At 35.6% G+C, this 25,653-nt stretch overlaps 2 protein-coding genes across 8 annotated transcripts in view; one reads left to right on the plus strand and one right to left on the minus strand.

The window, feature by feature from the left end:
• Positions 1 to 25,653, plus strand: part of GIGYF2 (GRB10 interacting GYF protein 2) — a 136,238-nt gene that overhangs the window by 51,171 nt on the left and 59,414 nt on the right. For 6 of the 7 annotated variants that reach the window (XR_012016751.1, XM_072796704.1, XM_072796708.1 and 3 more), the window contains 3 exons: positions 479 to 590; positions 4,681 to 4,792; positions 5,626 to 5,666. Coding sequence is in view for 6 of the 7 variants with exons in the window: in XM_072796704.1 (XP_072652805.1) it covers positions 479 to 590; positions 4,681 to 4,792; positions 5,626 to 5,666 (265 nt within the window). In the remaining variant the exon portion in view is untranslated. The remainder of the gene's footprint in view (positions 1 to 478; positions 591 to 4,680; positions 4,793 to 5,625; positions 5,667 to 25,653) is intronic. The other variant, XM_072796710.1, reaches the window with a different exon arrangement.
• KCNJ13 (potassium inwardly rectifying channel subfamily J member 13) lies at positions 10,818 to 19,632 on the minus strand. The gene is made up of 3 exons (XM_072796714.1): positions 19,477 to 19,632; positions 13,755 to 14,229; positions 10,818 to 11,785 (listed from the first exon to the last, which is right to left on the minus strand). Exons 2-3 carry the CDS (start codon positions 14,212 to 14,214, stop codon positions 11,163 to 11,165), a joined length of 1,083 nt encoding a protein of 360 aa, XP_072652815.1. The 5' UTR covers positions 14,215 to 14,229; positions 19,477 to 19,632; the 3' UTR covers positions 10,818 to 11,162.

Here is a 25,653-nt window from a genome sequence, read left to right on the forward strand (position 1 = left end):
ATTCATGAGAGAAACAGAGAGAGAGACACAGAGACACAGGCAGAGGGAGAAGCAGGCTCCATGCAGGGAGCCTGACATGGGACTCGATCCCAGGTCTCCAGGATTACGCCCTGGACTGAAGGCGGCACTAAACCGCTGAACCACCACCCGGGCTGCCCTCAAACTGGATTTCTTTACCAAGTTTTCTCTATTTACTGTAATGCATATTTATCTCATCTGCTTCTGGATACATTCAGCACTTAGAGATTATCTAATATTTCCACATATTATAGTAAATATAACACATTGGTGGTCAGCATTTGTTGATCTGCAATGTTAATTTGAGATTTATAGGTAAAATCAAGTTTTAGATCATCTTAGGATGTGGTGTAGTTATGGTTAATGAGATGCCATGTCATAGATGAAGTGTGAGACAGGGAAGAGCTACATACAGTTTTATCTGTTTCATCCATTTTTTCTTTTTTCTTTTTTTTGGCAGAGAAACTTTTCCATGTCTGTAAATAGTGCCGCTGTCCTGAGATTGACAGGACGAGGAGGAGGAGGAACAGTGGTGGGGGCTCCTAGAGGTCGAAGTTCTTCAAGAGGGCGAGGTGAGCTTTCACGTGAAAGATGTAATAACAGAGGGAGAGAGAAGTCACTTTAAACATATTTTTATTCTTGAGTTTTAAAAAAACAGTTCTTTGACATTAACTGTGTACTAAGTGTGCTGAACCTTTGTTTTCTGAACCATTTCTCAGTGTATCTGTTCCACACTGCCTGATTTGGAGCAGAGGAGGATAATTCTTAAGTGTGAAGGATTCTAGATGGTCCTAGTTAACTTTGGCAAAACCTCATGCATATTCCTCATGCCCAGGGAGCCTTGTGTTTTGCTATAGCGCCCTAAAGTGCTCGGCTGCTGGGGCATCACTGAAGTCCCTGCAGGCCTCTGTAACACAGAGTTTTTATATAAGGCAGTGTACCAGGAGTTATCCCCAGTCAGAGAGAATCTTGAGTAAAAGCTGTCTCATCAGTACGAGGGGTATTTTAGAGGTAGAGCAAAAGATAATAAGTGTAGTCACTTATTTAACCTGTAGTTTTATAGATTTGTGTCTCAGAATAATTATTTTGATACTACTTGTTGTATTTTTTTTTTTTTTCTATTTGCTCCACTTTGTGTTCATTGATTTTCTGCAACATAAGGGCATTCTGGATGTTTGTAATATATGTATTCAGCATTTACCTCTTAAGATGGTTAAATCATAGCAGTAGCCTAAACATACGCTGTAAGTTTTTGAAGAGGTGCTTTAGAAGTGGAAGAATTAGATATCTACAAAGCCAGAGGCTGTTGTCCCCACATACCGTACCACCCAGATTGTCTTGATCGAGTGTGGAATATCTAAATTCTTTTTTTCTTAAAGCTATGCCTTATGAATAGTTATTTACACCCAGTCTTTACAGAGACTATGCTTTCCTGTGAAGAGGTTGCTTTCATTTATTCAAAATGTGGGAATAATGAAGAAGCTAACTAAATTCTCTACTTGTAGACCAGGTACATTACCAAGGTATATGTGGTTTTTCCTTCTGAATTTGTCAGTTTCTAGAACAGCAGTTTTTAACCTGCGGAGTTGTGAGAAGTACCTCTGCAACAGAATACTGGGTGGTGAAATTTAGGCATGTGTGTGCTTCAAAAGCTCCATAGGTCATGGAGATTCCCACATGTAATTAGGTTCCATTGGTCCAGAATTCATTTGAAATTTTGCATCTGGGTGGTGTAGTAATGTTTTGGAGATGGCTCTGGTCCTCTCCTTGGGTGTTACTTGTGTTTTTCTCTGGTAAGCTGGCAGCAGGGAGAGGTTACACTCAGGCAGCTTTGCCTATTGTGCTCTTTAGAGTAAGTCCTACAGAGGACTTAATACTCAAGAAGTGTGGCCCATAAGCAAGCTGTTTCATTAGCCTCAAGTCATCACCAACTTTGTGTGCCGCAAATACTAACCAGTTTTCCCTAAACAGTTGTTAAAAAAAATTCCATATCAAGAAATAAGTGAAGGATTGACAAAATTCTCCCTTTCTTTGAACTGGAGGATTATCATATATCCCACATTCAGGATTTAAAGAGGGTATGTGCAAAAGATAGATACTGTGAGAGAAGTGGTGACTTAACGCTGATGTGAACAAATGGCATGAAACTATTCATATAAATGAACTGACTTGGAAAAATAGTTCCAACACCATTGTCCCAACTGTGATTTCCAATAATTTCATAAGACCATTAATCTGGTTCTATTTTTTTCACTTAGTACTTAATTTTGACTTACGCTTTAAGTAATGGTTATTACAGCTTTGTTTTACATGGGCAGAGCTAATATTAGATGATTATTTGGCTCTTTTTAGCTTGAGGAACCTTTGATGTGAAAATTGACTGACTTCTAGATTTCTAAATACCATGAAATAGTAAAATTTAAACAAATGGGTGGGGAAACAATAAAATTATCATCTTTCTATTTTATCTGGTTAATCTGTTTAACAGTACAGCAGATCCACACAATGGTCAACCACCTGGCTTCGTCATCATTAAATGGAAGTATGTGTGTATGTGTGTGTATATATACACACATATATATATTTTTTAAAGCAAGTATATTTTATTCTCCCAAAATAATTAGGTGAAATCTCAGGGCAGTTCTTTAACTATTTAGCTGTGTAAAAGATTCATCATGTTATATATACTTCTTATATGAGAACTATTTTTTTTTTTTGAGAACTATATTTATATATGATTTTGGTCTTTGTACTTTGAAGATTGTTCCTTATGTTTTACAAACTGGAGAGCTCTAGAACCTGATTCTTTTTATGTGCCCACTCATGAATCTTAAGTCTGATAAGGAGGACCAGTACCAATGCTGGTTATAACTGGCAGAAAATACTTTGTGGTATGCTTGTTTTTCTGGTAACCTGAAGGCTATTCTTTATATTCAGATTTCCAAAATAAAACTCACTTTCAAGATGTTATGTACTTAATGGTTTATTTGAGAAATTTGTTCTCTTCAGAAGAGAAGACTTTCACCCTATAAAATCATCATTGTGGGAGATTATCCCAGTGTTACGTAACAGTTTGTGTTCTATTGTTTTAGGATTTTAGATAAAATGTATACATTTCCTAAGGAGAGAGGTACTGAAACTAGGAGTTGACATTAAGTTGACATAAAGTTAAATTGACAGAACTAGAAGGTAATTTAAGATTATTATAGTTTATACCTAGTCCTCACTTCCATTTTATAGATGAAGAAATGGATTACCTGGACTAGTTAAAAGGGTGCCCATTGTTTCCTAAAATTACCCACATGTAATTGTGTGCATTTTATAATAAGATTGTATAAAGTACAAGTATATTCTGAGTCAGGTTTTGATAAATTATAAGCAAGAAGTGGAAATCCTTTGTGGATATTTGCAATAATTATTTAACTCAATTGTATTTAGCTTGGAATGCATTTATACTTTTGTTCGAGTTTCATCATCATTTTTCTTTGGGTGCCTTTACACTGGTAAAGAAGTTGAGCTACGGATGATGGCTAAGATTTCACCTAAGTACAGCCGTAGACTCCTCTCCCTTTTCTAGTTTTCTGACCTGTGTGTTGAATACACATGGTGCACAATAGTTGAGAAGACCTCACTTTGCACAGAAGGTATAAAGCTAAAAGTTCATATGGTTTTCTGTCACCAGACCAGCAATTGGATGTATACTCTTCCTGACCCTAACTGTGCAGCTTTATCATTTATATAAGTGGAGTTATTTTTATAAGTATTATTCTTTGGCATGCTTTTGTCATTCAACAGGATAATGTAGATTTCTTATGTCAGCATTTTATCTTCTGTGGCTTCATAGTGTTCTATCAAATTATTTTATCAGAATTTATTGGCCGATCCTTTATTGATTAGGTTGTTTCCGGTGTTTAAGGTTGCAATGAACACCTTTATACATATGTATTTGTGTGTTTCTGTTAGGATAAATTGTAGTTAGAATCATTGAGTCAAATTTTGATAGATTAACCTCATTGCCTTCAATAAAGGCCAGTTTACACTTGAAGGCCTAGAGCCTCTTAATCCCTGCATTCGGCACATTTTCACCACCAGCCCACTGTTTCAAATTCAGTCTGGATGCTTTTCTTACTTGAAGACTTGAGCAAAGGGGAAAGAGTGCCTTTGTTGCTGAGGAATATGCTTTAAGAAGTTAGTTCTCAAAATTAATAGAGTTTGACCCTATTAAATTATTCTTTCTTTGGAGTTAGATAAATAATTTTAACATTTGTGTTTGGCTTTTATACGTTATCTGTTCTCAAGCTCTCTAAATCTTTCATTTTTGTTGGAAATAATCCAATAAAAGGTCCTATTTGTAGTAATAGTTTATTGATCTTAGAATTTTACTGTTGAACTTTGGTATTAAAGAAATGAATGTTGATACTGTTTCTTGTTTGGGACTGGGACTCTTCCATCTGTTTCTAACTTGTTTCTTTCAACTTCCTGTGGTCTAGCCTCTTCAGTGCCAGTTTTGGTCTTTCAGGTAAAGATCCATCAGATCTTGCTAAATGTTTAAATGTAGACCTCCTCTTTATGAAGAGACAGAACTTCAAGATTAATCTTTGGTGTTGAGTATTTTCCAAAGTTGACATCTGAGTATCATTTTTTCTGTTTTCTTATTTTCAGGCAGAGGCAGAGGTGAATGTGGTTTCTACCAAAGAAGCTTTGATGAAGTAGAGGGTGTGTTTGGTCGAGGAGGTGGCAGGGAAATGCATAGGTCACAGAGCTGGGAGGAAAGGTAACTAAAAGATCCAGATCTTGGTATAAAGGTTTCTTGGTGTAACAAACATTTTTTTTTCTGCTTTATGCAGAGGAGATACTTCTGTATATAGTTTCTAAGATTTCATTTAAAAAATGCTGTTAATTGAGTATCAATCTGTAAGAATTTTTTAACAGATCCTTATTTAAAGGATGAAACATTCTAAATAAATAGGTTCATATGTTAGTGCCAGCATGGGTATTTCATAGTTTATCACATTTGCTATTTGATTAGCATTCAGTGGGAGGCATTAACAATTGACATTTTATTGCTTGTTGCTATTAGTCAAAGCATCTTCTCTGTTATTTGTGAGTTTTTGTGATGTTTGTTGATGAGGGAGGGCAGTTGCACAAAGTTGTATGTGCAAAGATGTCCACTGTGATGATTATAATAAGAAAAAGCCAAACAGCTTAATATCACTGTGGTTTCTTATATAATGATATACCCACACAATAGAATATTATATAACCGTTAAAGTTAGGATGATTTTGAAAATATTTAATGATGTGGAAAACACATTCTAAAAGTATATTAAACTATAGCATATATGTAAAATCATGTATCTAATTTTAAAAAAGAACATTTTTTTCTGGGTAAATAGAAGCTAGTTAGATTTTGGTGAGATAGTGGATATTTTTGTTTTTATCTTTGTGCTATTTTGTATTTTCCAAATGCTACAATAATTATGCATTTGTTTTATAATTTGAAAAAGAAAGCATGCTATTAGAGGAAGATAGGGCAGTGGATGTCACGGATGGAAAGTCTATATATTACTCTCAAGTCGTGTTTGAAACTTATTTTATCTTTTCTAGAGGTGACAGACGTTTTGAAAAACCAGGACGAAAAGATGTAGGTAAGGCTTGCTTACTGTTTTGAAGTATTTTTATCTAGACTTCCATGATAATAGTTCGTAACAAGGCTCAAGGGATACATTTATTAAAAATTAACTCATTACCTGTACCTCTCCAGTAGATGGAGTTGTAGCATTGCTTGCATTAATAATTCCATGGGTCTGTGAGGGCTCTGTTGCATGAAACTAGGGGTGGTGAACACAACCATTAGGATTTACTTGGATTAGCTTTTTAGGTTTGTGTGTTCTTGGGAAGGCATATATTCTTTATTAAGGCTACCTTGTGAACTAAAATTTCAGTCTGTTAACTCCCTTTTCCAATGTAGATACATCTCAAGGGTGAGAAGAAATAGGAAAAATGCTAGAATGCTTGTTTTCATGTCAGAGGGCAAGTGCTAAAACTTAATGTTTTTACTTTAGTCTTTTATTCATCTGGTCTTTTTGATGTATAATCTTTCTTTTTCTTGTTTTGAGATGAGAGCCCTCAAAATAAATTATAGTTAAGTTAGCCACTGAATTAAAAGGTATGTAGTAAGGGAATAAGATTTCCATGTTTGTGCTCAATTAATCATAGTTTATATTAAAAAATCTAATATGTTAAGATGGGCTTTCTGACTGATTAAAGGTACTACCTTCCAAACTGCCAGTGGGTAGTAATGTCTGAGAGGAAAAAGAAATGCCGATTCACAGTAATATTGGAGTTATGAAAATCACCATGCAAGATCCAAATTCCTACAAGTACCAGAAAAGGACTACAGAGTGTGATTATATCTGACAAGAGTAAATATTTCTCAAAGATATGTTAAATATGTAAATATCACTCATAGGCTGATTTGCAGATTTTTTTTTTAACACTAGTTACAGTAGTCAACTTTGCATCACTGTTTTCATATCAAATTCATTTTTTCAGTTATTTAAACTTCTCATTTACTAACATGGCATCAGGAATAATCAGTTGTATTTATATTAATGAAAAGTTAAATGAGTAACACAAATTTAAAAGACTAGGTAAGTTATTGCTACTTGAAAGGCTTTACTTGTGTCATAGACTATTGGATAAATACTATCTTGGGGCATTTGTTTAGGACTTTTGCTTCTATCCTTTTCTGATTCAGTACTTCTGCCAGTGCATATGGAAAGATAATGAGGGGTAGTTTGGAGTACAGGGTTTTGAGTCAAAGATCACCAGTAATCTAAGTTCTCAGACATTCAATAGTTTCCTAATAAATGAAGGTAAGAATGCCTTACAAAATTTTTGGGATTAAATAAAAGTATATGGACCCATTTATTTGTTTAATAGTTATTGAGTTCCTACTCCTTTGATAGGCCCTGATAGGCCATGTGTTAGGTGCTATGTAAATAGTCCCTTTTTTTGGATGACATTGTTTGTATGTGACCAGATTTTCAAACTATACAGTATTTAGAGGGATAGCTATAGAGTAGAACTGGTGGGACTTGAGATAATTATTAAGATGGAACAAGAGATCAGATCTAATCAAATGGAAGTTTAACAGCAGAAAATGCCAAGCAAGTCTTGCATAAACTCTAGAATTGAAGATATGGAGTAATGGCATAATAGCATCCTGCTGGGGAAAGGCACAGCCTTCTCAGCTGACTGCGGGATCAGTGTTAACCAGCAGCGGGATGGTGCCGAGCACAGCATTTACTAGGACTGAAGTGTCCTCATGATGCAGGCGATAGGGGTGCCTGCTGTCTTTTTTATTGACACAGGACAGCTTAAGTATTGTGTGCAGTGGCCATACCCAGAAGGGATCCATATGTTGGAGTAGGATGCTTAGGGCATTTGAAGCCCTGTGATGGGGAATGCATGAAGGAAACAGGGCTGTTTACACAGCAGACAAGATTGTGGGCAGGACAGGGTGGGGAGGAGGGTTTTTAGGGTTTCTCTCTACAAATATTTGCTTAACAGTCATAAAAGAGGAATTAAATTTGATCTGTATGAGTCTAAAGGCAGATTTAAGGAGGCAGATACTCGACACAATCTTAAAAAGGTTTACTAGAGTTGTCTGAAAATGGCTTGGATTGTCTTGGGAAAGCAGTGTGTTCCCTGTTAAGACAATAGCTTGATTTTAACTGTTTTACACATAGTTATATTTGGTGGTTTGGATAGAGTGTAAAGTTTCTTTTTTATCATTGTTTTAACTCTTAATTCAATCTAGGTTATTTCCCCAACTACTATTAAAAATACAAGTCTTTTTCTTTGTCACCCTATAGGTATATCTGTGAAAAGATGAGTTCCATAAAACTAAGTTGATGTGAAGTTGTTAAGAATATAAAGAAAGTTTTTCCTATTAAAATATCAGGGCAAGTTTCACATATATATATAAATAAATCATAGTGGATTTTACTGAATATTTTTTGACAAGATGCACACTTCAGGTTGTATTAACTGCTAATAATTCTGAGCCTTTCTTTTTATAAGCAGTCCATTTTTGTTGAAAATATTATAAAGAGATTTGTTCCTAATTGTATCTTGCACTCTTCAAGAATGGCAGTTCTAAACTAGATTGTTGGGATAGAGTGATATATATATATATATATATATATATATATATATATTGGTCAGTTGTGAGATGTTTTAGGACCTCAAATTAAGATTTGGAATACTGAAGTTTCCAGAATACTAAAGGTTCCAGAATGACTTGTTTTTAAAATTAGTGATGATTTATATCATGTATTTGCTGCTTATATGAAGAGAAATGGGTGTGTTTGCAGACATCTGGGCAAGAATTGTGCATATTCCCTGTGAACACACCCTTGGGACAATGTGGAGGTGGAAAAGGCCTTCAACATTGGAATTACAATTGCTATTCAGTAGGAATTAATTGCTGCAGAGGGAGATCAGTTCCGGTGATGAACTTGTATGATTCTGTGAGGAGGAAATTGAAAGATCATTAAATAAAAATTAATCCAGTTGATACCAATAGGTTCATCTCAATGTGTTACCAATTAGTGGATTTTGGTGTGAAATACTTTAAAGTAGACATAAGAGCCTTTGATTATAAGGCTGCTTCTAGCAGTAGTAGGTATTATGGGCTTATACATATATAAAACCAGACCTTATGATATTTAGTAACTACTTGTCTAATTTGTTGGGATTGTCATGCTGTCTATATTAGCTTCCTAAAGCACTTCTAAAGTGAATTCCATCGTGGTCTTCCTAGTCAGGTATCCAAGATAGCATTACTGGGCTCCCAGGTGCCCCCAGGTTAGTGAGCTGTACAGCCAGAAATTAGAGCTGCTGTTCCCACCTCCCAGGTCTTTCCCCCTCTGTCCGTTTGCACTTCTTTCTCTTGAAAGGATAATGGTATCTTGGCAGAAAACTTAATCCTTAACGTAGAAACTGATTCTCTAAAGTAAGTGAAAGAACCATGAACAGTGCTTTCAGAAGCTTTTCAGCCACCTAGACAGAAGTTTTTGATTGCATTTCTTAGTTGTCTGCTTGTGAAACATTTATTAAATAGCATTAGTATACCAACAGAGTTGTTTTGGGGTATATGTGGAGGAAATCACATCTAGTTTTCAGATGCAGAGCTTATATATACATAGTGTACCTTGAGAGTTCTGTGACTTGAATGGAGAACATGCTGTGTCTGCAGGGAGCCTCATCCCAGATTTTGCTCACTTTTGTCACTTTGGGCACCTTCACTTAACGGGTGGAGTTGTGATCTGTGTAAGTGATATAGAGCTCTTAGGAAAAAGCGTATCATGTAAATCTTTGATACTACTTTATTTTCATAGATTATGTGAATCTGGTTACTTTATTATAGAAATAAGAATTCCTACTGTCTGTATGTGTTATGGCAGTCCTGGGTTGGAAAAAAAAAAGTCTGTTGGAAAAATTAGCCTTCCAGAATGCCTAAAGTTTCCAAACAGCAGAAGTTTACCATAATTAATTTCTGTGTTCTTGATATTTTCTTAGACCACTCCAGAGTTCTTTATTTTCTTTTCCTTTTGGTCAAAGAATAGAAAAATGTGACTTGTTGCTCTGTCCTGCTCTTCAGAACTGATTGCCTTTATAGGCTCATGTTTATTTTATGGAATGATTCCTGGCTGGGTCATCACCAGTGGGGAGGGTTAATCTTTCACTTTTCCTACTAAGACCTGAGTAAGGGAAGTTTTAGAAAAGAAGAGCAGCCACAAATCTACTTGAATTCTGATAAGGGTGACTTTTTTGGGTTTTGTTTACTTTGAGGACAGTTTATTATTTTTTTAAATCAAAATGAAAAGCATGCAGAGAATGGTTTTAAATTAAATTGGAGGTAAGGGAAAAGGGTTCATCTAAGTATATGTAAAATAGAAATTGAAGCAGAGAGAGCATAATTTTCATGGAGTATTAGACTTGGTAAGAAATAATAGAGTTTATCTAGTCCAACCTCCTACTGGTGAATAAACACTCATTTTGTGTTTATAGAAAAAACTATTTGAAGTTGGAAACAGGAATTTGGGTTTGAAAATACTTGTTGCCTAATTTTTTGCTTTATCTATTGGAGATGTTTTTCCTATTTGAATTATAAGTAACTGAACTTTTATATCTAAAGCCTTAAATATATTTGCATTTATGAGTTACTTAGGGTGTCCTGTTTTTTTTATACCACTGAATGGATCACAGGTAAGAAGGGAATGTTTTTACTTAGGTCAGAAGCCATTCAAATGAATCGTTAATTGTAATTTTTAAATCACTATTTGATTATTATGCAAGCTTACTTTATAGGAGATAGAATTTTGCATCTCCTTACAAAATTACGGGTTGCATTCAGCCTGGAGCTCTTACTTGATCTGATCACTTTCTGCCACAAATACATGAACATGTGCATGTGTTTGAGTGTCATGCTCAAATACTTTTAGAGCTATGTATAAATCTATATACATTGCTGTGTGTGTGTGTGTGTGTGTGTGTGTGTGTGTGAATTTTTGTTCTTAGGTGGTAAAAATTGAGAGGGTAATACTTAACTCCAGTTTTGTTGTATGAAGAACCAGAGGAATGATCTTTGTTGTCTTGCAAAAATAAGAGTTTTAAAATGATGTTCACTAAATATTGTGAAATCATCATTCTACACAGGGAGCTAGGTTTAAGACTAGACTGTTGCTTCACTTGCAGATGAAAATGAGAGATTGTGATTGATTTTAGAGTTCAGGTGTGTTAAACTTTATTGTCCCATTTTACCTTCATTAGTGATACCATACCACTTTAATATGAATCCATCAACATTTCTGTATAAATACCTGTCACGTTGAGATGCATTGATTTCAGCAGATAACCACAGTACAGATTTGTAAGGTAGAATGTTATATTTCCAGAATGTGTATTGTTAGCTCAGCCTTTTTTATGGGCATAGGCTTGATTACTATGATGTAATCAGAGGTGTAATCAGCATTGAAAAAAAGAGAAAACATGAGATATGATGAAAGAGAAGTAGCTGCATAACTGGCTGGGTATATTTAATACATTAAAAAACAGGGTGTCATGGAGACGTCTTATTCTGTCAGTCCTGTTTCTGAGATCTGAAAATTGTCCATGCTTTGTCCATTGATATGGATGTCCATGTCAGTCCTATTTGGGCTCTTGGAGACCAGAGGAGTTGGAAGTTCAGGAACGGTCTTGTCAAAATTCTCCATCTTGATTTGATATTCACCTTTGGAACCCCGGGTCAACAGAGACGCAAAACAGTGATGTAACATGATCTCGGAGGGTAGGTAGGACGTCCTCCTTTGGCATATTTCTCCAGTGCCTTCCTGCATTGCTGAGAGGAACACAACTAATTCAAAGTGGGGAGGATTTTCATGCTGGAGCAGAGTAGCAAGAGGACTTGATGGTATAATGGAGTGATAATAGGTTAGTGGAAAGATAAAGAATGGACATTCCTCAGAACTGATGCCATCAAGGTGGAAGTCCACACTGGTCTGGTTGAGTTCACCATTTTCCCTTTCCTGATAGAGTACAGCTGAGACTCGGACACTAGTCAGAGGACTAGGTCGAGTGTTGGCCACTTGGAAAATTAGATTAGGTTTGCCATCTATGTGAGCTACTACTGCTAAGTCCGTAAAGCGAATTGAAAAAGCTCGATTTTTTGGCCGGGCAATCTTCGCCACAAAGGCACCTAAATTAGAAATCAGTGAATTTTTTTTTAGAATGAACACTTGAAATATGAATACTATTTCCGAATGAGAAGGGTATATCAAATAGTTATACACTTCTACTCCAAGTGAGTTACGAATTGATAAATACATTGTTAATTTGGATAGTCTCATTTGCCTGAAGAATTTTCAACATGTACATACATTCTTATTTTAAAACTATGATTTCAGAAGGCTTAAACAGAATTCATTTTGTTACATAGAAATGTAACTTTCTTTTCATTTCTTACAAAATCAGAGAATGATCATTTCTTATATTTCTGCCCCCAATTTAAAAAAAAGTAACAAAATAAATGAAATTCATTTGTAATTAGATTATTTCAAGTTGAAGTAGAAATTAGATTCAGAGTCGAATGATTTAGGGTGGGAAGGGGACCAGTAGAATGATTGATACATTGAGGAATTTTTAACTTTGAAACTTATACAACCTCTTCCCTCCCCTTTATTTTATAAGGCTTTGGCTCTAAAGTGTTTTCAGTGTACCTTTAAAAGTGCATTTCTGGGATCCCTGGGTGGCGCAGCGGTTTAGCGCCTGCCTTTGGCCCAGGGCGCGATCCTGGAGACCCGAGATCGAATCCCACGTCAGGCTCCCGGTGCATGGAGCCTGCTTCTCCCTCTGCCTATGTCTCTGCCCCCCCCCCCCCCCCCGTGACTATCATAAATAAATAAAAATTTAAAAAAAAATAAAATAAAAGTGCATCTTCTGTGCCCCCAAGCTGTAGGTCAGGATTTCTTAACCATTTTTGTGCCACAAATCTTGTTGGCAGGCTGGTGAGATCTGTGGTCCTCTTATCATAATTATGCTTTAAATGCATAAAATAAAAGACATACGAAGGAAACCAAATATACTGAAATCGAGTTGAACATTTAAAAATTTATAGTACTGTATGTGCTTTATAAATGCATTAAACAGCAAAATATATTGGCAGGTTTAATAGTGTACTTTGGGGAGTATTGTAGTGTGATATGAAAATATCAGTGATTGCTGTTTGAATCAGAGTTATGGGTATGCTGATACTATTGTTTTTGTTGCCTATGTTTATAATGGAAGGAAATGGTAATTTTCAGTTAGGGGCTAGTGACAAAAGAAGTAAGTTTTTCCTAAGTTCATGAATCCCCTAAATTTTATCTAATGGCTGACCAGTTTAAGAACTTGAGTAGGGAAGTTAAGTGATTTGTTACAGTTTACAGAGCCAGTTGGCAGCACACTGGACTTCATTCCAGATCACCCTTCATTTGGCTCATTACTTACCTTTTCAGATTATTATTGCATAGTATGTTAAGGCCAGGTTTTCTTTTTGATTTGTTTTTTGATTTTTAAACTATATATACACACCACTTACAAAAATGACGTCCTACTTAATTACAGGAAAGTTTTATGTGTTACCAGGTTTATAAATAAAATTTCATTAATCTTTGTGGACGTATATTCAGTAAGAATGTGTATACTTGATCTCTAAATATAATGCTGACTTTGGTGCTCTGGGTTTACTGATAATGAGTAAATGTTGAACAGATAAACTCAGAGGAGGAAATTTTAACCTAGTAAAAGAAAATAAAATTCTTCTGTTAGGTAAAATGATTGTCAAAATGTGCATTTAACATATTTATCCACTTATCTGACAAAAGTATTTAGTTTCTCTGAAAAAATGCCTTTTAGACTTTTTGTTAATATTCTTTTTGTGTAAGATGTTGCTGCAAGTTAGTGTCATTAATAATCCCTTTTTTCTTAAGGAGTCCAAATAGGTAAAGTTTAAGCATAGGGTCAGGGTTCATATAATTTCATCTCTTATTCCCCTAGTCTTTCTTCAGTCTTAGATATTACCGGCTGATAATGCAAATGAATTATTCTATACCACAGTTGCTTATAATTGGCTATCCCTTCTCCAAACCACTTGTAATTTTTTTTTTTAAAAGAACAAAAACAATTACCTGTGATAAAAGCCTCTAACATGAGGCCTAGGAGCATTTGTATGGCAAGTAGGGCGATTGCACTTGGACAGTCACCACTGGGGAACATGGTACCATAACCAATTGTGAGTTGTGTCTCCAGGGAGAAGGAGAATGCAGCTGTGAAACTGGTGATGTACTTCACACAGATAGTGTGGTTTTCAGGTGGGGCATCATGATCTAGTTCCAGATCACCATTCATCTCAGCTAGAACATACCAGAGCACTGCAAAGACAAGCCAGTGGACAACAAAAGAAGCAGAAAAGACCAACATCATCCAGCGCCAGCGCATGTCCATTAGGATTCCCCAAGCATCTCGCAGATATGCAAGACCTCTTTGAGCACCATCCATTTGAAGTGTGCTGTGGCCATCCTTGGTGACCATCCTCCGGTATCTCTGAGTTAGGAGAGGAGCAATAACTTTGCAATTACTGCCATCCATCTCAGGCTGTAATTTCTGAAACAAAGAATAAATTAGTAAGCTCTTAACGGTTTTACAGTTAATATTAATTCTGAGACCTCATTCACTTTCTCCTTTTTTTGGAATACTTACCTGGCTACTGGGTAGGCTTTCCCAGTCTAACAGCTCTTTTTCTCTTCACGTAAGAGAAAAGAGACAATACTTATTGACTAAGCCATTCATTTGTTGCCTAATCATCACTTGCCTTCGGATATCTCTTATTGTTTCCTTGAATGACTGTTAAAATATTGTTTGCTATTTTAATATTTCCAAGTATATTTCAAAATCCTTAAAGCTTGGGGTTATGGTTCATGTCCCTTTGATATCTTTGTCTCTTGCACATAAAGTATTTATTGATTTGACTAAACATTAGTGTAAATAACGTTTTTATAATTAATAATTATGAATAACTCATAATTTAAATGAATAAATTAAATATATGTGTTCCTTTATGTAAATAACTAGAAATCATTTGGAAATGCAGTGTTACACTGTCTGCAAATGTTTTGAAGCTGAATTCCATGCTAGGACAGAACTAAGCTTTTAGATCCATAGTTCTAATGTATGATTTTTAATTAGCCTATTGAAAGTTTTATGAATAGGCTTTGTTTTTGTCGCTTTGTGGCCATTTTCATGGATTCTTTCCTTTGTCTAATGCATTGTCATCCTCTGAATATTCTAGATTCTGATTAGATTGTGGAATGGGGAGAACATTATTTTCTTAGATAAGTAAGAAATTCTAGGTAGAGGTTCCTAGGTAATACTAGTTTTGAAAGTAAGTAAACCAGAGAAAAGCTTCAAGTTTAATGAACTAAAATAACCATTAAGGCACCACATGGCCATTTTTGAAAAATAATTAATATAATTCGTTTTTAGCTGTAAACAGTTAAACTGTAAATCAGTGGGTGTGTTTTTCTCTGTGTGGTGAGAAGAAATCTAAGGTATGCTTTCTGTGTGACGATTTCTATGTCTTAAGACTTTTATGTGGATCTCACAGGAACAGACTGGAAAATGCAGCTTTGCTTTTTCTTTCTTTTTGTCACAGTGCAGTGCTAGGAGTTTACGTTTGACTCTTTGCCTACCTGCTTCCCTCAGAAGTAGATGCTGTTGAGAGTATTATATATCCCCTTCCTATGTTTTGTTTTGTTTTGTCCCTTCCTATGTTTTGAATGACGGTGACACTTAAAGGGAGTAGAGGCATTGGAGCTAAGTTGTTGGTTGAGTTTGCTGGATCTTTTCCTGTGTCTAGGGACTTTGGGGCTGTGGAGACTGCCTTCCTGTGATAATTGGAATTAGACATTGGCTAGTTGGGTATGTAATTTCCCTTTCTCCTTGAGGCTAATTTAACAGATATCAGTGACTTAGAGACATTCTCTTGTATTTTCTTCAGATTTGAATTACTGATGGAACACTGGGATAATGGTTAAAATTTATTTACAGTAATAACCATTTTATTTTATTTTTTTTTTAAAAGATTTTATTTTATTTATTTATTTTTTTAATTTATTCATGACACAGAGAGAGAGAGAGAGAGGGAGGCAGAGGGAGGCAGAGGGAGAAGCAGGCCCCATGCAGGGAGCCTGACGTGGGACTCAATCCCTGGTCTCCAGGATTACGCCCCAGGCTGCAGGCGGCGCTAAACTGCGCCACCTGGGCTGCCCTAACCATTTTAGTTTCATATAAACTTAAAGTCTTAGGTCATTAATGCTTTATAATTCATTATTCTGACAAGTAGTCTTTATTATTATTAGTGTATTTTTTTTCCTTAACATAGCTACTTAATGACTCATTTTGCTAGATTCTTTAAATGTTTTAGGAGACCTTATCTCTGTCCTTTTGAAAGTAACAACAACAGCAATAATTTTCACTGTGCTAGGTATCTTCATATTGCATTATATCTAATTCCTTGGTATGTCAGCAGGATAGACTTTTCTTTTGGGTTTGTTCTTAAGATTTATTTGTTTATTAGAGGCAGAGAGAATGCGAAGAGGGGGAGGGGAAAAGGAAGATAGAATCCTCAAGCAGATCCCCTGCCGATCGTGGAACCCTGTGGCAAAAGTGGATCCCAGGATCCCGAGATCATGACCTGAGCCAAAATGAAGAGTCAGACACTTAACTGACTGAATCATCCAAGTGCCCCAGCAAGATAGACATTATTATTCTGTTTCTCAGATGATGTCACCAAGGGTTAGGCAGATGGGGGCCTTAGATTGTTTGTAATATTATCCTCGTCTGGCTAACTTTACTGGTTAATTTTCTTACTACAAGATGCTAATTTTCTTACTACAAGAAAGTTTGGTGAAAAAAAAATCTTTCCCAAGATGATTGGCATTATATTTTCAAGATTGTCTTTGACAGCCATATTTTTAGCTTCTAGTAGATGTTCTTTCAGTCCCCATAACTATCTCAAGTATCTGTCTTAAACTATTGTTGACTTCACAAATGATTCTCATGACAGTAATGATTAATAATATTGGCCAACATATATTGTTTACTATGTGGCAGTAATAATACCAAATACTTTCAAATGCCTAGTGCAGAGTAACCTTCTAGTGTTAGTTGCTTTATTATTATTATTAATAGTGTTCCTTAACTTTCCCAGTAGTAAGTACCATTGTAATTTCTATTTTACAGATAAGGAAACTGAGGCATAGTGAATTTCCTAGGATCACAAAGGTAGTGTTATTAGTGAATCTCACACCAAGTCCATAGTCCAGAGTCAGTGCTTCAGAAATAGATATTTTGATCCTGGTTAGCCTTTTGTGAATAATACTACATTCCATTTGACTAGTTTTGTTTAGGAGTCATTATAGAATATTTGGTCTTTAGGAATGCTTAGGTTCAGACCTAAGATTTGTGGTCAAGAAATATATTTTCAGTTAAGGAAGACATCTTGTAAAATTTGAAGATCAGTACAGCCACAATTATTATGTAGTCTAATCTTCTGAATATTATAGACCAGTACAAATTAAAATGTGGAGAGGAAACTTCTTACATAGCATTGCCAAATTTGTATTTTACCAGGTGAGAAAATAATTTCTAGAATATATCATACTAATTTTATAAAAGAAAAGCCATTTTGACCTTAAAAGAGGAAGAAGGATATAATAAATGTTAATTGGATTCCTTCAGAAAGGTTGTGAATCACCACTGTATTGTCCTTAATGGTTTCTTTTTCTTTTCTAATTTTTTTTCGTTTTTTGAGGTGAAATTGGTATCTGATATTATATTAGTTTCAACTTGTTTCTTGCTTCCCATCTGTGTGAAAATGCCCATGATGGACCTTGTACTCTAGTGCGTATTGTACTTTAGGATCCACTGTCCTGGTGAATGCTACTAATTGCTGATTGTTTAACAATAGTTTTTTGTAGGGAGAACTTTGTGATTCTTGATTTTCACCTTAAGTTATTAAGTTCTAAAACTCATTACCTAGGGAGATAGCCTTTCTGTATATATTATAGCTAACAAAATTATTATTATTTGGGCTTTTTCAGGATTGTTATTACCTACAGCTTTGTAGCACTTACTCTGGGCTTCAACAATTTCATTCTTTTTCTCTTGGAATTAACTAAATATGTGAGGAAAAAAAACCTTTGAACAGGGATGTCAAGGCTAATATCAAAACAGTGAAGCAGTCTCCTTTTTATATATAAGGCTTTGCTGGATCTTTTTTAAATTGTGTTGGTAAGTGGAGTATTCTCAGATTTTGATCCCCATTTAACGATTGCCCTGAATAAGTCCATCTTTGGATTTATATGAAGAGTATGGTTTAGTATAACTAAAACAAGGTAGGGAATCTAGCTGACCATGCTCTGGCTCTGTTGGTTACATAGCTGTGTCAGCTGGGCAAGCCACCCAGTCCCCTTGGCCAGGCTTCCTTATATTAAAAAAAGAGAGACAAAAGGGAATTAAATAATACGATCTTTTAAAATTCTACAAGTTTTAAAATTTATTTCTATTTCCCTCAACTGACATAGGTTTTTTATATTATTTTTTTTCTTTTTTCTCTTATGTGTTTTACATCTGCTTGTGTGGTATTTGAAAATTACATTATTGTTGCCTGATACATGTAGATTTTTCTCTTCATCAAATTTAAAAGTGACTGACAGGCATCATTATATTTATACTATTATATTTCCAAGTAATTTTCATATCTTTCCAGGTGTACAAATACCCTTTGAGTATGTTTGTCTTGGTTTGTATTTATATGATTCTTACTAACTGATCCCAATAGAAAATAGAATTGAAGCTTGAGAAGGTTTGTTTTTTCTCTCTGTGTGTGGGCTGTAAAGTATTTGCTCATTTACAAACTTCGGTGGATAAAAACACTACTTTATAAAAATGATAGTTTGGCTGCTTCGGTGGCTGTCGAAATTATGGATTTGTTTTACTCATTTGGTTTGTAGTACTTAAAATTATATCTTTTTTATTGCCATGTTGTAAGGTGGTAGTGTAGTTCATATTAAACAGTTAAGATAATAGGCTATAACTACAAATGTTAAATGATCACAATATTACTATGTATTTGTTCACATCTAGTGTAAAAACTGTATAAAGTCTTAAAGTCATCTCTCCTACCCTCTATAATTGGGGCAAACAGTGTGATTTCTCTCTTATATAAGCTCAGAGAATCTTTTATATTTTAATTTCTTATTTGTAGAAGCACCTACTAATTTTGGTAATTCTATACTTAAAAAGACATTTAAAACTAGATAGTCATCACTTTTTTCATGAAATAAAAAATTGTGTGTGCGGAGATTGTTCTTGTATACTCATTTTGGTTTTTTTACTCCCTTCCAAAAGAAAGATTATCTATCTATCTATCTATCTATCTATCTATCTATCTATCTATCTATCTATCTATCATCTATCTATCTATCTATCTATCTATCATCTATCTATCTATCATCCTTCTATCTAAAATCCAAGGAAGAGAGGTGAAAACAAAAAAGCCCCTGAATTTTTTTAGGGCCTTTCATTTCTGCTTATTTCTGTACTGTAACATGGGATTGGTGTACATTTAATAAAACAAGAAAATTTCTAGTAATGCTTTCAGTAGGGCTATTACTCCATTTCTAAAATTTAAGGAAAAAGAATAAAGAACCTTAATGTATGACCCTGAAGGTAATATCTTTGTTTTAAAAATCTATTGGCAATATCTAGCTCTGTCCCTATTTGCCACTCAATTTCTTTCTGTTCCTCTTAAGGAAAGAAATAAGAATGAATATTATTTCATGTACTCACCAGTACTTTTGCTGGGTCAGTCTGTGTGCACAGGTAGGTCTTGAGGAAACTTGCAGAGTCTGTCCTTTTGATAAGGTAACTTTAATCTACAAGGCTAGCTTGTGGGTTCTCTTCTTGGACTGGATTTACAGTTCACATTCCTCTGTTTATAATGTCGTGGGGGCTAGTTTCAGCTGAAGATGATGTGATTGGTCACTTAGTCCGCAGGGGGGCCAATGAGCTCTGATCATGTGGAAAAGAATGCTGGTTTGTTAGGAGGTCTTTCTTTACCCAACACAAACCTTAACAATTCTGGAGAAAGCCTCCAGAACTGACTTGGAGAAGGGGTGCATTTTTTCCCTCTAATCAGGACCGGTCTTTAGTAAGTTTGCATAATCTTACTTAAGAGTTTATTTGAAAGTTCAAAGGGATAAAATTCCCTGCAAGATTTCCTTTTAGCCGTCTTTCCTTATATAGCATGTTGAAGTGTGAGATACTGCCTTTACTATTCCTTTTTTTTCTCCATTTCTACAGGGAAGGTTTCCTTGGATAAGAACTTTTAAGCATGAATTAATTAATTGATTTTACTAGTTTTCTTTTCATATTCCATCTCACTAGAATGGCTGCCACTAATTCTAAAACTGATTATATAGGTGATTTAGTTACCTGAATTTTTGTAAGGGAGGGACAAGGAGACAGGCCTTTTTTTTTTCTTCTTCTTCTTCTTCTTCTTCTTTTTTTTAAGGCTATGTGCAGAAATCTTAAATAAGAATAGATTTAATTGTTTGCTACCTTGCACTTATCTTTAAAAAACACACCTGTGTCAAGGAGCTGAAGAATTATCTTAAGGCATGCTTTAGTAATGAGGATGGTTTCCTGAGAGGTTTATGGTGTTCAGGGTACAGCAAATTTAACTTAACATCTAAATAGTGTTTACCTAGAAAACGACTGTGATCTAACTTGTAGCAACCTTAAAGTGAGCTGTGGGATGGTTTTGTGTAATGCTTTTACTGAGCAGTACTTCTCTCCACCTCTGTTAGCTGCTGATTTTAAAACTTTGATCAAATGTCACATGTAAGAGGATCTGAGAAACAAAGGCTGTGATTGTTCAAAGTAAAATCATGGAAGGCCTGCTGGGAAAATTATTAATGTAGACCAATATAATGCTACTTAGAAGGTAAAATCCGTCTTTGTAGATTCCTTCCCCTCCCCCACAATTAAAAAGAAAGTATTAATTCCTTCTTTGTTCTGTAATGCCAAACATTTCAATACAAGTTCAGACACAGCATTGGAAACTTTGACCTTCAGAACTAGAGAAAGTAAAAGCATAAAGTAGGGACTTGTGATGGTGATGCTTATTCCCTGTACACACTGGTAGGGAATTATACTGTATATCAATTGACAGTTGACTGGGGAAGAAAAAGCCTTAGCAAATACAGTGTGACACTGCCTTTTAGAAAGTACAGGAGTGTATCTGCCATGTGTCTCGCATCAACATTATGATAATTAAGATGGTGAAGGATTTTACCAAACTTAGAAGCCTCTTTCCATAATATACTCTGTTTCAGAATATATTAAGGCAGAAATGATTTGGCGAGATGATTGTCAAGAAAGAAATGTCTCAAGTGAAGAAGGGTTCTGGTTTCTGGATTTCTGTAATTTAAAAGTCTTGCTGTGGTTTATAGACCATTCCTAGTTGCTAATTGTGTGGATAGTAGACCAGCTTTGGAGTGTCCACTCAGGAGCACAGTACTCCCATTTAATAGTCTGAGCAGTACTATTCATTCCTGGTTGAGATTGCCAGGTTAGCTGAGATGAAACTGATCTCGACATAGATGGTATATCAACTTCACCCTAAGACACATGGGCCCATCTAAACAGAATTACTGACTTTAGTTAAAGATGGTTCTAAAACATTTCTTTTATGAATGAACATAAGTGGTAAATATCTGTTCTTTGGTTTATTGTTTATTAAAAATTATAATGATTAAGCAAGGTGCCAAGACCAGATACATTGTTCTATATTAAATTCAGATCTCTGTCCCTAAAGGTATTTGATTTTCTTTCTGGCTAAAGTAATCCAGTGTATAGTCCATAACTATACCAACTTGTACTTGAGACTAACAGATGCTTTAGTTGGAGTATAGTGTCCTGCCTATGTACATGGATAATCTTTCAACTTTAAAACTTTAGCCGTGTTCTATGTTCTTTCTTATATAGTATACCTCGCTTTCTTTAGAAGATGCCTAGTCCCTTTTCAGTTCTGCATTCAAGCCCAGCTGCTGATCGTCTTCTTCCCTAGAGATTTGCGGCAGTGTTAGGGTATATACCATCAGATGACTGAACATGAGGGTTCAGTTAAAAAAATACCACAAGAGGTATTTTTTTTCAAGGAGATTTTGATATGCTGCAGCCCCTCCAGTCTGTCTCTTCCGGTCAGGGATTGTGTTTTCAGGACCAGTGTTAATGAGTGGAGCAGATTGTAACCTCTCGGGTTAGGATGGGAGAAAAGTTACACATCTTTGGATATAAAACTTAAACTTCTCCATCCTAGCCATCCTGAGTTTTGTTTACAATTAATTGTGGGGAAAAAAAGTAAATACTAACACCTGGATGGGATTTCCTTTCACTATTTTCTCTGGTGTTAGAAAATATTTTTAGTGTTGATCAGAGAATGTATATCTGAATAGAGGAATACAAAGTTTCTTACTAGAAAAATTTGCACATAAACAAGCTTCAAAGTCTGTCCCATAATTCCACTTTTGCTTTTGGAGTTTGGGTACTTGTAAGTTCCAAGTCTCACAGCTGTAGATTTTATTGGCTGAGTGCCTCTTCGCTCCATCTGAAGTTTTCCATAAACACCATTTTTGGCTGTGAGTCAAACATGCACACAGGTGCCCTTTTACTGCTCTTTCTCCTTAGGAAGTCTACTCAATTAGACCAGACTAAAACCAATATTACATTTTAATTTAATTTAATTTTTAGAAAAATCCTATTCATACTTAATACATTAAGTCAGAAACAACTAAGTATTTACTGCCATTGGGAAAATGTTTATATATGTCATACATTTGCATTTTAGCACCTTTTGTACATTCTTAGTTACTGTTGATATAAGATCATAACTTGTATTATATAGATTGTATAGTTTGATTATAAAACAGTCATATTTGCTCTTTTGAATAGAAGAAAATACATTTTAAATTTGTGTTTCTTTATCTTTTGAAGGTCATAGATACCTTTAAGACTCTTACAAAAACCTTACACCTTTTTCCCTGATAAAAGAAAGCATGCCAGCATAATATTTACTTCTCGTTCAAGGATTCATGGCCCCCAAGTTCATTTATGGACTGTAGGTTAGGAATATTTGGGTCAGCCATTAAATTTGTAAATTATTCAGTTATGTTTACTTTTCAATCTTGTTTACAAATTATTCTGTTAAGATTATAAGAAATCAACTAAAATATTTGCTTACTCAACCTTATTATTGTTCTGATATTATGGAAGGAGGAGGACTTTGGTTTGAAATGCTGAGGAGGGCCTTGTGGGTATCCCTCACTGGCCACTGTGGAATTCTAGACTTTGTAGACATGAAAGGAACTTTAGATAGCATCCTCTAAGTTGCCTGGGAATGGCTTTTAATATTTTGCTTTTTTTTTTTTTTTTTTTAAGATTTTATTTATTTATTCATGAGAGACATGGAGACAGAGAGGCAGAGACACAGGCAGAGGGAGAAGCAGACCCCATGCAGGGAGCCCGATGCAGGACTGGATTTTGGGTCTCCAGTCACGCCCTGGGCTGAAGGCAGCGCTAAACCGCTGAGCCACCCAGGCTGCCCTAATATTTAGCTTTTATTTTAAATTAGACCAGTAATACACAAATTATGTGTGTTTTTTTTTTTAAGATTTTATTTATTTATGACAGAGAGAGAGGCAGAGGCAGAAGAGAAAGAGAGGCAGAGGAAGAAGTCAGGCTCCATACAGGGAGCCCAACATGAGACTCGATCCCAAGACTCCAGGATTATACCCCGGGCCAAAGGTGGCGCTAAACCGCTGGGCCACTGGGGCTGCCCTCTGTGTTTTTTTGTTTTTTTGTTTTTGTTTTTTAAACCAATCCTATAGATCAAATTCTTCTTGAGATTTTCACTCTCAACTCAAATCTACACAAATACAAATATACTGTAATCATTTAAATGGTTAAGGATTTATTTGGATGTTTTAGAGCAATTCTTGAATTCAGTGTAATTTTTAGTTATATTAGTAGTAATTGGAAATTTATTTTATTAGATGGTGCTTGAAGTCATTTTTTTCCTCTCAAAAGAATTTCTCGAGTGAAATTTTTATATTGAAGAATGGGTCTTAACATTTCTGAGCGGAAAAAAAAAACATTTCTGAGGGGTATGCTTTTTTTTTTTTTTTTTAAAGACTTTATTTATTTGAGAGAGAGAAAGCAAGAAGGCGGTGGGAGGGGCAGAGGTACAAGGGACAAGCAGACTGCACGCTGAGCATGGAGTCCAGTGTGGGGCTGGATCTCATGACCTGAAGCTATGACCTGAGCCAAAACCAAGAGTCTGTTGCTTAACTGAATGGAGCCACCCAGGTGCCCCAAGATTAACACATTTGGTTCCATCTTCCCCTTTTAGAAATGTCGGTAGTCGTTGTCTATATAAGCTGTACCATGCATAGTATGTCTGTTGCCCTTTTAAAGTTTGTTAGACTTTGATCCCAGAGCTTCCTCTTCATTAGTTTTTCTGGAATTTTTTTGCTTCTTTCAGTGGATTAAGTCTGTGAGTAAACCCAGGTTTAGGAGTTTGAACACCTGTGTTCTATGTCTGATTTGGTCACTACTTAGCTCTATGACCTTGGGAAATTCCCCCTATAAGTATCCCTTTCCTCACAGAACAATTGAGGTGATGATGTTTAACTTAACTCTTATGATTGTAATAAGGATTAGTTGAGATAAATGGATGCATTTTGTCAAGGAAAATTTGACAAATTTTAGGTTATTTGATTACATGTGTGTCCCTGGGCTGTGGACCTGGGGGATTGATGCATGTATAAGTTTCTTCTTTATTTTTAATCCTTCGTCTTTAATTGTGTTTGTCCATAGAGGAAAGCACTCATGTTGATGTTTGCTAGAGGTTTGAGTAAAACAGGTAAAAATAGGTAAAGTTAGTACTCATTTTTCAGGGATAAGATTTAGTAGTGCTTACTAAAGTTGAATATACCTCATTTCACTCTGGCCATTTCACTTTTAGGTATATATCAACAGAAATACAAACATATACTAAATTTCATATTCAAGAATGCTCATAGCACAATTCATATAGCAAAAAGCTAAAAACAACTTCAGTCAGCAGCAGAGTCATATATTGTGGTCTATCTACACAATGAGTTCCTGTACAGTCGTGCAAAAGAACAAGCTGCTCTTCTCTGTAACAATGTGGATGAATCTCCCATAATGGTTCCTGTAAGAAGCCAGGCATAAAAAAGTTTAAACAACAGGCAAATCTAATCTTTGGAGATGAAAGTCAAAAATAGTGCTTGTTTTGGGAAGGGTTGACTGGAGGGACATGAAGATTTTTGAAAGCTCCTGATATTTTCTTTTTTATTTCTATTTCTATTAACTTTTTATATTTTAAGTAGGCTCCATGCCCATTGTGGAGCCCAGTGGCAGGGCTTGAACTCATGATCCTGAAATTAAGACCTGAGCTAAAATCAAGAATTGGACCCTTGGCCAACTGAGCCATCCAGGAACCCCAGATATTTTCTTTTTCTTTCTTTTTTTTTAAATTTATTTTAAAGGTTTTTTTATTTATTAATGAAAGAGAGAGAGAGGCAGAGACACAGGCAGAGAGAGAAGCAGGCTCCATGCAGGGAGCCCAATGCGGGACTCGATTCCGGGTCTCCAGGATCGCAACCCAGGCTGAAGGCGGCGCTAAACCGCTGAGCCACTCGGGCTGCCCGATATTTTCTTTTTTATTTTATTTATTTATTTTTAGGGTTGTTTGTTTGTTTGTTTATGAGAGACAGAGAGAGAGAGAGAGAGGCAGAGACACAGGCAGAGGGAGAAGCAGGCTCCATGCAGGGAGCCCGACGTGGGACTCAATCCTGGGTCTCCAGGATCACGCCCTCTGCTGAAGGTGGCGCTAAACCGCTGAGCCACCGGGGCTGTCCTGATATTTTCTTTTTAAAATCT

This window comes from Canis lupus, chromosome 24, assembly GCF_048164855.1.
Source record: "Canis lupus baileyi chromosome 24, mCanLup2.hap1, whole genome shotgun sequence".
NCBI classification, from domain to species: domain Eukaryota; kingdom Metazoa; phylum Chordata; class Mammalia; order Carnivora; family Canidae; genus Canis; species Canis lupus.

Excerpts from the sequence above, each read along its gene's own strand:
- KCNJ13 (XM_072796714.1), bottom strand. The coding sequence starts at position 14,214 with ATGGATGGCAGTAATTGCAAAGTTATTGCTCCTCTCCTAACTCAGAGA. Across the intron at positions 11,786-13,754 it reads GTTAGAGGCTTTTATCACAG|GTGCCTTTGTGGCGAAGATT; the intron begins GTAATTGTTTTT and ends TTTCTAATTTAG.